The sequence below is a fragment of the Stegostoma tigrinum genome, chromosome 29 (genome assembly GCF_030684315.1).
Source record: "Stegostoma tigrinum isolate sSteTig4 chromosome 29, sSteTig4.hap1, whole genome shotgun sequence".
Lineage (NCBI taxonomy): Eukaryota > Metazoa > Chordata > Chondrichthyes > Orectolobiformes > Stegostomatidae > Stegostoma > Stegostoma tigrinum.
In genome coordinates this window covers 11,001,276-11,014,127 of record NC_081382.1, presented here as the reverse complement: position 1 = coordinate 11,014,127, position 12,852 = coordinate 11,001,276, and the positions used below count along the sequence as shown (strand labels likewise).

The following is a 12,852-nucleotide window of genomic DNA, read 5'->3' as shown; positions in this document are numbered from 1 at the left end:
CTATCTTGACATCTGGTTTTATCACTGAAAATGGTGCATAAATACAGTTCCGAAACATCATGGGTGAGTGGTACTGACTACAGGGAAAATTATTCTAGCACAGAATTCAAATGGCAATGATCCATGAATTATCCGAATCCTGTGCTAAGACGATCTTCACTCCCACCTATCACTCAGTGTGAAGTAATTTTCTATCTGCAGCGATGATGACAAAAAGAAATGAAATGTTTATGTTTAATGAACATCATGGCAAGAATCATTCTCTCAGCATGCTCCTCTCCACGTTCTTTTGCTTTTAATTACAGATACAACAGTAATGAAATACTGTCTTAAATAAAATTAGTGCAGCTTTCTTGACCTGAATGCTTGCTCTATATAATAATGGTTATTTCCCCTAGTTATTATACTTCTTTCTAACACTGCCATCATTGCATTAGATTATGTATAGTTGCAAACTAACAAAGATTATAGATTACTTGACACCTGGTTTAAAGATGGGGAAATGTACAGAATTGAATCACAACAATTAGAAGGAAACAGATTCTATTTCCCATTTTTGTTGAGTTATCTGAGTAAGTCAAACAAACTTCAATTGGAGTCAAGAAGACATACTCAGTGATGTCTGAGGTGATTAAGATGCTGCAGGACCAATGCCTGAAACCGCTTCTGAGACCCTGCACTCCTTTCCATAGTCCTGAAAATGCAGGAATATACAGGGCATATGATGATACTGTGGATTTCAGAGGTGCATTATGTCCGTTTTTTTATTATGAAGAGAGGTTGAGACAGAGATGTCAATCAGTCTGCTTCAAGCCAATAAATAGCTTATGAGACCTTGGCATTTTTTTTAAGTTGGAACAATAGAAGCAGCATGAAGGGTTGGGATCAAGTTCCCACAGAGTCAGGATTTTAGTTTAACTTTTTGTAGCTTTTGGGGTTTGCAAGCTGCTACATATCTCTCCCTGCTACAGCAAAAACGCTTGCGTTTTATCTCTCTCTTAGAAATTTCTCTTGATGTCCTTTCCTCCTGAACTAGAGATCTGCATGTGAGACAATTTATTTTTCTGAATTTGCCTTTGCCAAGGGCGTGTTTACAAGGTGTTTCTGTCTTGTAACAGTCAATCTGTGGTAGTTAACATATATTATATGTTAAGTATTTTGACAGAGTTACAATTAAGCAATTTTTAAAATTAATATTATGTTGTATTTTAACTACATGTAAGAATAATGAGTGTTTTGTTTCAAGCCTGATAGTTTGACCAATCAAATTGTGTCCATAACACAATACCTTAGACTCGCCGTTTATCATAAGAAACATATAGGAGTATGATTGAGTGAGGAGTGTGATGGATTTTTCCTGACTGTGTGGGAACAAGGTCATAAAGCTACAGGGTGAAGCAAGAGGAGAAATCGAGGAGTAAAGTTAAAGAAGTTGAAGTTCAATGATCAGAAACAATATCTGATCAAGTGGTTGGAGTAAAGAAAACAAGAACAGAAGGAGGACAATATGGATATATTTAGTTTGGAGAAGCTAGGTGAATTACAACAGAAGGATGAGGAATTAAAGCAGTTGTAACAAACAGCATACATAGAAGAAGAATCTGAGTGCATCCCATGAAGCTTGATGAGGAAAAGGAAACCATCACATTTTCAGGCAAATGAAAAATGAGCAAAAGTTCATCAAGTTGTATTACCGGTAGGTTACAGAAAGAAGGCATTATGGGTATCACATGAATTAGCAGTAGGAGGTCATTTAGGAGTAAGGAAAACTCAAGCCATTCAAGATTTATGTTCGGATATCTTGCAGGGTGAAAGGAAGGGTGAAATTGTCAAAGCAGTGGCTGGATTTGGACTGTGATAAAATATTTAATATAGATTTACGGTAATTGGAGAAAGAGCCAGAGGTGAGATCAGGATAGTCTTATTTATGCCCTGATTTACGATGACCTGGAATGCACCACCTGAATTAGTGGTAGAAGCAGAATCAATATAACTGCAGAAGGGAATTGGGAACATTTCAAGGCTATGTAGAAAAGACAGACAGTGAGACTAATTGCGTAGTTCTTTCAAAACTGAAAGAGATTTTTTCTTTTTGCATTCTTTGATGGTGTGTTGGCAGAGCAGACAAGGTCAGCATTTATGTCTGTCCTTAAATGTTTTTGAACTGAGTGGGTTGCTGAACATAGGGCAAGCTTCTGTGGATCTGGAGTCACATGTAGGTCAGGCTTGGTAAGGATGGCAGATATCGCTCCTGAAAGGATATTAGCAAATCAAATGGAGTTCATAGTAATTATGATGGGCTGAGTGGCCTCTTTCTGTGTTGAAAAAAAATTTCTCCTGACAAGGCAGGAAGGATTCCAAAGTTTTCCAAATGCTGTGACCAAAAATACAGATAAAGTCACAACAGTCCTAGAGGACAGATGTCTCATTAGTGTGAATTAAGCCTGAGGGGTCACCACAGCTCACGAGCTACTAAGTTGAGAAGATAATGAAGCTGGTGCAGGAACTGAACCCACAATGCTGGCATCACTCTATGTTGTAAACAAGCCATCTAACCAAACAAATGTAAGAATGGTCATGTTTATTAAACTAGACTGTGAAACCTCAAAAGAGCATTGCACATCATTCATTCTATTAGTCTATTTGAGACAGATTAATGACAAATACTGAATAGTGACAGTTTCCATCATGTACCTATATGATTCACGAGTCAGCTGGATTGTCCGAAGTACAGCTGATCATATAGACCAGCACAGTGGCTCAGTGGTTAACACAGCCTCACGGTGCCAGAGACCCAGGGTTGATTCCAGCCTCAAGTGGCTGTCTATGTGGAGCTTGCACATTTTCCCTGGGGCTGTGTGGGTGTCCTCCAAGTGCTCTGGTTCCTTCCCACAGTCTGAAGATGTGCAGGTTAGGGGGATTGGCAATGCTAAATTGCCCCATACTGTCCAGAAATGAGCAGGGTTGGTGGATTAGCCATGGGAATTGCAGTTACAGGGATAGGGTGGGTCCAGGGGTGCTGCACTTCAGAGGGGAGGTGTGGACTTGATGGACTGAATGGCCTGTTTCCCCACTGTAAGGAGTCTATAGCAGTTTTAATTCTGGCCTGGATGAACTAAGCTGAAAAGTCCACTGCACTTTGTGGCATCCCAATCGATATATTCAAAATATCTTTTTCCTCCTAACATCACTCACTCGGTGCCTACTCCATGCAATGTAAATTGTTTTAGCTCCAGATCCTTGTTGACCAAAAAAACAGTCTGTCAGAACATGTGACCTGCGGAAAGAGAATGTCCTTTCCTTAAAAGTATTACTGTCTCATTGGGATTTGAGTCCAGCTTCATGATAGCGGAGAATGCAATTAATTAGGGTTCCACAAAATAGCATCTTAATTATTCAATGTCCTATGTATATTGTCACTCAAATGGATTTTGGTCAAATCAAGCAGAATTTCATAATCCTCATTTGCACAAATTCAAAGTGAAGATGTTCTGGTGAAATACCCACTAGATTGAAGCACAGGCTTTCATATTTTCCAATGGACCACTCATCCAAAAGCAGGTATACATTTGATTAATAAACACCCTGACTCAAGGGTCAGCAATTCAAATTTTCAACACAACATAATCAGTGTTGATCAATGCAGGTGTATTTGACAGAATTGCTCAGTAAATGAGAGAACAATCTTTCTGAATTGAATAGTTTAAAAGTTGAGATTGAGGATTGCTGTGCTGTCAGTCTGTTTAATCATGTTAAGTTCATACAATCAACAAAGATCTCCCAGCTACATTGAACTTTTTGAAGCTTAAGGAATTTACATCATTGTCACTTCTCATACTTTTTATTTTTTCTCGTTCTGTACGCATCAAAGGAGTAACATGTTGCCATCAGCTTTTCTATTCTATCTGACTAACTGCTCTTTCATTATTCACCTGCTGTCACCAATGTTGTTTCTTCAACAAAATGATGCTGTCAAGCGATAGACAGAAATTGCCATTTTTAATAAAGATCAAAGGGCTAACTTAAATGGGCATAATAGTAGACTTGTCAAAACGTCAGTTGTACAGCGTATTGCCTGTTCTTTTTGCATAAAAACAAATAAAGTCAGTGTTGCTCTAGGTAGCACATTTTTGCATGCCCTGAGGTGTTTCTAGTTGTTTGGCATTGCATTTATGTCTAATGTGTCTCTCCACCAGTATCTTTTTACACTTTTCTCCTGCTCAAAGACACTTCCTAATTTATCTCTCCATCCATCTCTTGATGCTTTATCTTGAATGATTTTCAACCACTCATAATTCCCTTTTGAATTAAATGCTTATATTTGCATTGGAAAAAAATAGAGTGAATCCCAATTATAGGAAATACAACATGCTAGCATAGAGAAACCAACACACCATGACAGGAGTAAATTAATGCAACTGAAAGGCCCATTAACCTGGTAGAAGCAATGGCCTATTTTCACAGTTTAAAATTCAAGGAATGGAATCAGTAAGAAGGCATAATATCCAGAAGAATACCAAGCAGCTCTATCCTGAATATGTTTTTTTACTATCATTCTTAGGTTATGACCATCACTGCTAGCAAGGTATGCATTTATTTCCCATCCCTACCCACCCTGAGGAAGATGATGGTGAACCACCTTCTTGACCTACAGCAGTCAATCAGGTAATCTCAGTGAGGTGGGGCAGACAGCTTAATTCAGCCATCGTGAAGGAACGGCAGCTACGTCAAAGTCATGAGTCCGTGTGCCTTAAAGAAATACAATTTGCAAATTCAAGTTCTTAAGTTCCACTTTTAGCCACTTGCAATGTGCAAATGGAGCACCATCAACTTAACACCGTCTCCAAATTGTCAGGATTCTCCAACATTATCCAGCAGTTGATGAGTGTGGTAGATAACAACAGAAGCTTACCTCCGAGGACTGCTGATGATAGGACATGAGTTCCGTATTTTCGGATGATGGTGTCTATCACCTGCTGGGTTGAAGGTCTCCTTCCCAGCAGGCGGATGCTTCTCTGGAATTCTGGCATTAGTGGGATGGGGTTCCGGATTAAGTCCCTCCTTTCAACTGCTGTATTTCTCACCTTCCAACGTGCAAATTCTCTGCAATGACAATATGGGAATAGTTAACATTAATAATGTGTGGAAAGATGGAACATTAAAGCTGGAGATTGAAGCAAACATTTTCAGCCAAAGTATTTGGGTAAACTCTAAATGACGTTACTTCATCCTCCTCCAGCTACCCACATCTCCTCATATTGAAGATTTTTAAAAAATGTTGACATCAGTGACTAGGCCAACACTTATTGTCCATCCCTAATTGCCCAGAGAGCAGTTCAACATTAACCACGTTGCTGTGGGTCTGCAGTCTTATGCAGGCCAGACCAGGTAAAGATGGCAGTTTCCTTTCCAAAAGGACATTATAGAACCAGAGGTGTTTTCCACAATGGTCAATAGATTCATAGTCATTGTTAGGACCCCAATTCAAGATTTTTATTGAATTCAATTCCCAACATTTGCCATGGCAGGATTTGAGCTCAGGTACTCAGAACATTACCTGGGTCTCTGTGTTAATGATTCAGTGATAATACCATTAGGCCATCACTTCCCTCTGCTGGATCTTTCAATTTACAGGCCATGAAAGAATCTTGCAGTTAATGTTAGTGTTGGGTGGGCACTTAATGAGTTGGGAGAAAGCTGGCTGTCTTCCTGTCTCCAACTTGAGTAAGTTTATGGTAATCAAGCCTGTGAATATCCTAAATTTGTGAGGCCCTTAAGGTTTGCAATGAATCACTTCTTAGCATTTCATTATAACACTGTTAGTTGTAAACCCAATGAATGGGAGGTCTCATCAAATTGGGAGTTTGACAAGGAAAGGGTGAAGGGTTTGTTGAAGCTTCCTGGGAAGGGTGTGGAGGCAGGCAGGGGAGAGGGTGTTGTGGAAGGTCAAAGAGTCAGAGCAGTCCCTCGACTCAAATGTAGTAAGTTCCTGATCAAAGGCACCAGAAAGGAGAGAGAGGCCAATGAGAGTCATCCCTAATGCTCTGTGACCCCTGTCCCATCGTCACTGTGACCTGGGATTCACCAATGATCCTAGGCCTTAGGCAGGTGTCATACCAGCAGAAACCATTACCTCACTGATGTTATGTTTTAATCGTGTTGCTAGCCTCTGATTAATCAGCTACCTCTCGGCAAAGAGGTCCTTAATTGTGGGTGAAGCTTGTCACTTGCCAGTCAAGAGTTTGTGGAAGGATGAGCAACCGGTGTACATGAAAAGAAACATTGAGAATCCCTTGTTAACTTTCCAGTTAGCAGCCAAGACCCCGGTGCCTCTAAACATTCAAGTTCATCCTCTTCTCCGAAACTACTCATGGTAACATGCAGCTAACCCCTTCTAAGGGGGGTTTTACTGGCGTTGGAGGTAGTCCAGAGGAAGTTCACCAGGTATGAGGAGATGTTGAGTAGGATGGGCCCTGTACTCAGATCAGGGTTTAGAAGAATGAGAGGCAACCTTATTGAAAAATACAACATTCTCAGTGGACTTGACAATGTTTATGTGGAGAGTTTGTTTCCACTTGTTGGAGGGTCCAGGATCTGAAGGCATCTTCGCAGAAACACATGGTGGCAAATTTAAGACACAAATAAATAGGAATTTTTTTTTTCACAGGGAGTCTGTGAAATTATTTATCACAGAGGGCTGTCAAAGCTGGGTCATTAAGTACATTTAAAACTGAGGTAGGCAGATTTTTAATCAGTAAGAGGATCAAGGGTAAGAGATAACAAGGCGTAGAGCTGGATAAACACAGCAGGCCAAGCAGTATCAGAGGAGCAGGAAGGCTGACGTTTCAAGCCTAGACCCTTCTTCAGAAATCTGATTCTCATACTGGAAGTTTTCAAAACAGATTTGACCTATTCGGCAAATGGAAGCATGCAATAAAGGGATGGTTATAACTTAGGGATATAATTGACACAGAGAGATATGAACTAGGACCCAGCGGTAAAATGAGATTTTCTGACTAGAAAAAAAAATGCATGTAATAAGAGCTGGTGGTTGAATTGCTGTTTTTGCATTTCTGTCGAAATAGTGGGCTTTCGTATTTGTGAAACATAATTTGAAACTTAACAAAAAATACAAATCTTGTCAACAAATCATATCCTGAACAAATTAATAGCTAATTTAAGGAGGATATAAACATTTTGGTGTAAAGGACAGAAACATGACAGATGCAATGTAAACTGGTTAAGTGTGAAGTGATATGCTTTTTCGAGAACAAAATAGGGAGTTCATGTAATGTGCATGACACTATTCTGATACAGGTACAAGAGCAGTGAGAGCTGGCAATGCACATTCTTAAATCCTTAAAGGTAACAATACAAGGTAGGCAGCATGGTGGCTGCCTCACAGCACCAGGAGCAGGCTTCAATTGCACCCTCAGGAAACAGTCTGTGTGGAGTTTGCATATTCTCCCTGTGCCTGTGTGGGTTTTCTTCGGGTGCTCCGTTTTTCTCCCACAGTCCAAAGATGTGCAGGCTAGGTGAATTAGACATGGGAAATGCAGGGCAACAGGGAGAGTGTCAAAGGTGAGTTTGGATAGGATGCTCCTCAGAGTGGTGGTGTGGACTCGATGGGCCAAATGGCCTGCGTTCAAACTGTAGTGAATTAAAAATTCTGTGATAAGATGATAAGGTAGTTCGGAAGCAGGTGCGAAATAACTGGATTCGTAAACGTTGGAACTCAACAGGAAACCACGCTGAACCTTTATCAATGGTGACAGCTGGCTATCACACTTAGGGAAGAACGTCAAGGCTGTGGATCAGGAATTGAAGGTACTCACTTGGCTATGATCCAGGATGACAGACTTCAGTTATGCGACAGATTGGAGTGCTGAATTTGTTCTTAAAATTGACAGACTAAGGGGAGACCTAATAGAGATACGCAAAACTATGCAGGCTGCTTTTTAACATTTGAACCAGGCAAGTGGGTGAGTGACCAGAAGTCCTGAATTTGGAATAGTTGTAAAAAAAACTAAAAGGAAATGAGGGGTGTTATCTTCACACAGAGGTTCTGAGCCCTTTCACATGCTACTTGAAAGTTGGATTGAAACAGGTTATTAGGAACATTTAACAACAGGCAGTCGAGCAGTTTCTTGAAGATCAATAGAATTGCTACTGTGAAAAATACTGGGCTGAACTGGGCATCTCTTTTAAAGGCCAGGCTGAATCTTCTAATTCTGTGCTGTAAGATTCAATCCCTGCATGATTCAATGATCAATAGTTCCTACCAAAATATCATTGACATAATCATCACAAATGAAGCTAACACTCGTTCATCACTATTCAGTGGCCCATTGTGCTGAGTGGAGCTAGGACAGGATAGGAATCTGAATCAGATCTGATGCCCACCAATGTCAAGTGACCAAATAAAAAGTTGCTGGAAAAGCATCTGTGAAGGAAAAAACAGAGTTAACGTTTCGGGTCCAGTGTCCTTTCTTCAGACCCTTCCTTGGGTCACTGGGCCCAAAACGTTAACTTCTGCTTTTTTCATCAAAGATGCTGCCAGGCCTGCTGAGATTTTGCAGCAACTTTGTTTTTGTTCCTGATTTACAGCATCCGCAGTCCTTTCGGTTTTTATGGTAAGTGATCTGTTGATGCTTATGCTTGATGATGAGTAGCCAAACTGCTAACGGTGGAAGCCTGGCAGAGTCTTTGGCTTATATTTTTGCACAAGACTCAATCTTCCCCATGATTGTCAAGCGCAGTACCATTGTCAAATACCCCAACATCAACATCTTAGGGGGTCACTATTGGCCAGAAAATGAACTCGACAAACCACATAAAGCATTGTGGCTACAAAAATAGGTCAGGGGTTGGGAAATCTGTGGCTCTTGGTAGCTCAAAGTTGAACTATCATCCCATTGCATGGAAGAGTGCCTTGCTAACAACACTCATGAAGCTCAACATCAACATCCTCTCCAACGTTTAAAGTTCTCTGCATAGCGATCAGCACGCTGATTGTAACAATGATGCCTGGTTCCAGAAGTTACTGCTCTGCACATTCCTTGGAGGCTCATGAAACCAGAAAGAAAGGTAGAAGGAATACGGCTCAACAATGTGCAGGATACAGCAGCTTGTTTAATTGGTAACATTAAACATCCATTGTTTCTAGAACTGCTGTACCATCAGTGGTGAGCACCACTTAAGAGATGCACTGCAGCAACTCACCAAGGACTTTTTTTTATTGCAGTGTCTTCTGAATCCATGATTTTTACCACCTAGACACAGAAGGTAGTAGGTATAAGGTAACACCACCACTTGTGTGTGATTCTGGGCACTCAGATATCAACACCCCCTTCTCCACTGCAAATGAAGATGGACAATAATGCTGGCTTTGTAAGTGTTGTCACATCTTGCAAATGCATAAATCAAAGGGAAACCCATTTTAAACCAAGCTAAAAGTGTTAGAGCTCCTCTTTCTGAATACAATTGCTCTTTTGCATGCAGTAATCTTTTCTTTGTATACAGATACTGAAGTTGTTGTGAAAAATCAATATAAAAAATTACACTGGCCCTATTTCGAACTATTGTAATTACTTCATCCCGGACTCTTTTTAAGGACAATTACATTTCATCACCATTAATCATGGATCTAGCACCTATGCTTTCTGATCAACCTAATGCAGCCCTCTGCACATTTCATGTTTCTGAAAGTAACTTATACATTGATTGTTAGATTATTGCAAATAGTTGCTTCAGCTCTCAATTAAGCCCCAGAGGCTTTCTGTAATTTGGAGATAAAGAAATTCAAATGAAGGAAACGATTTAACCTAACCCACCATCAGCAGTAGAACATATCTGAATTGCTCTCTCAAATGAAACACCTAAGTAGTTTTAAAATAAAATGATTCCAAAGGATTCATGATTGCACTGAATAGGCTAGGCTTCATTTGCACTGCAATACCTCCCCATCCCCCTGCTTATTTGTTCATCCGTTTGACTGCATTACAGTCTTAATCTGCAGCTCAATATGTTGTTTTTGCCGGTGGTAAGGGTTAACACTGCTGTTTTCATGTCAGCAACTTGTTTCAAGTTAATACCATCATGGAAGCCATGAAGGTCATGTTGCACAGAGGTGTAAGGCTCGAGGAAGCAGTGTAACACTGTTTAGTGTTTCAATTGTGATATCATGACAGTACAGTTTGATGTCAAGTTGACAGGCTGCCGGTGATCCATTTGATCTTAGCTCTCAGATGCCTTTTCCAGATGCCCAGCAATTCTGGAACACAAGATCAGCAAGATAACTCAGGACCACTAGCTGGAGATCACATGCTTGGTATACTGTTTTGAGACTTTGAGTGACCCCTGAGGTGACATTGGTATGATGGAAAGGCCAAAAGCCAAGAGATGGATTCTCCCGGTCTTTTACACAAGTTGCCTATAAAGGCCTGGTATGATTTAAGATTTATATGTACGCATGAAGCAAACTGAACAAAGTTTAGAAAATCATGAGGGCATAGGTAAGCTGAATAGCAAGGGTCTTTTCCCGAGGGTGGGGGAGTTCAAAACCTGGGGGCACATTTTTAAGGTGAGAGGAAAAGATTTAAAATGGGCATGAGGGGCAACATTTTTACACACTGTAGTCCGTGTGTGGAATGAACGCCAGAGAATGTGATGCATGCAGGTACAGTTACAGCATTTAAAAGGCATTTGGATAAGCACAGGAATAGTAAAGGCATAAGGGCCAAATGCAGGCAAGTGGGACTAGTTCAGTTTGGGTACCAGGTCGCCATAGACTAGTTGTACCTAAGGGTCTGTTTCCATGCTGTATGGCTCTGTGAAAGAATAATTAATAGTTCTTCTTAATCTTAATGTTATTAATGCTATGTTTACATTTATTTATTTTGTTGCAGATGCAGAAATTGAAAATAGTATCGTAGAATCAAACTGGAATAGCTGGGGGAAGTCAGTTTCAACAATGTAGCTCGATGATGGTTATGATGAAATATGCATTGCAGTTTTCAATTTTATGAATGATACTTTTGTATTCTCATTACAATTTGCCTCTATACATACGCCAAAGGTAGAACTATACATAGCTTGATATACATCCTGCACAGAAATTTATACGCAAAGTATACATGCACAATCACGCATACATGCATACTATTCCTTCTCTCCTTCCTAACTTCTCATTGACCATGATGAAAATAAATTCGATATGATTAAGAAGCACACCAAAGATTTTATTCACAGGATATGAAGGAGCAGTAATGTGCAATTCAATTAATATTGATGACATGGAAATAATGCAGTATTAATTATACAGACATAACTGCTAATATCTGTGTCACACAAAAACAACAGCACTAACTCATGCGTATATAATCAAAAGTGATAGAAATTCTCAGTAAATATGAAATACCATCTCTTTACTTGTTTGAAGTATTTATTTAGTGCAATTATCCGTACACAGTACAAGTCAAAATGTAGATGAAACAGTTCATTCTAGTCCATCGAGTGAAAACTGTAGAATGATACAGACTGAAGGATCTAACTGATTGTTTTTATTACATTTCAGGTTCTACAGAAATGCAAGTTGTTATTATACAGAGAGGAGAAAACAGAAATATTGATGTTCTTACTTTGCATATTAGTGATTAAATCAGAAAGCACAACAGATGTCAAATGAAGTAAATGGAAAGACAAGATTGGGGATGGGGGAGAGTGGTAGTGAGAGCAAGAAGAAGAGTAACAAAGAGAGAGACAGTAATAGAAAGCATAAGAGAGAAGAATGCAAGATAGAGCCTAAGGGAAAACTGTGCTGGACCGCAATGCAAAGGGTGGTGGTAGGGTATCATCAGAAAAGAGAGGGAGCAGTTGGAGGACAGATGAAGAAAAAAAAATCAAAAGGAAATGGCATTGGAGAAACTGAGCCTGAGAGAAAACAGTGCCAAGGGCAAACTGGTGAAAGTACCACAAAGGTGCCAATGGTAGTGGTGGGGTTGATGAAGACAAGTGAAGGTTGTTTGAAGAGCTTCGAAGGAAGCAGCATGAAGGAGAGAAGATCAGACTAGCAGAGCAAGTACAAGCATCAAGGAGCCAGGTTCAGAAAGAAAGGAAGTAAAACCATCAGCAAAACATAGGGTGCAGACTGGAGAGTAAGTGATGATCTTTATGGTACAGTCTTTAAAAAGTGTTTTGTGATTGCTATTTAGTTTACTTAGCGTCACAGCAGGGAATCTCCGTTCTGCAGACTGAACAAGCTATTCCGTATCGGAACTAAAGAATGGCACGTTGGTGCCAGGGTAAAGAATGTCCCTGCATGGAGGAAGAGCACTCTGAGGGGAAAGGGTGAAAGGCAAAGAACATGATGCATGTCAGTACTAAAGATACAAGTGAAAAGAGACAGGAGGTCCTGCAATCAGGTATTAGTGAGGTTGGAAAGAGACTAGCAAGCAGTACTTCAAAACACAGTAATTTCTAGATTACTCCTGCTTTCCTCAAGTTAATGAGTTTATAGATTGAAAGAACGGCAGGTGACTGCATAATGGGAGAAATGATGCTGACGGTAGGAATTTGGATTTGAACTGGTGCTGGAGGTGGGTCCTTTACAGACTAGACAGGTCTCACTCAAAAAGAGCAGACAGCAAGATCCTTTTGGGCTTAGTTTGTTAGTGGCTTTGCAAACTTTTAAACTAACTTACCGGGGGATAAGAATCAGGAACTTGAATGAGAAAACATTAACATAGTGCTCAAAGACGTGGATGAAGAATGCCACAACGGAGTGAGGAAGGTTGAGAAAGCATCCCTGTTCAGGGATCAGGCAGGTATTTCCGAGACCACAGGCTCAAACCC

General features: G+C 40.2%; 1 protein-coding gene across 2 annotated transcripts in view; it reads right to left on the bottom strand.

The window, feature by feature from the left end:
* brinp1 (bone morphogenetic protein/retinoic acid inducible neural-specific 1) overlaps positions 1-12,852 on the bottom strand; it is a 324,767-nt gene that overhangs the window by 87,647 nt on the left and 224,268 nt on the right. For both annotated transcript variants that reach the window (XM_059638168.1, XM_048559283.2), the window contains one exon: positions 4,913-5,103. In XM_059638168.1, coding sequence (XP_059494151.1) covers positions 4,913-5,103 — 191 coding nt within the window. The remainder of the gene's footprint in view (positions 1-4,912; positions 5,104-12,852) is intronic.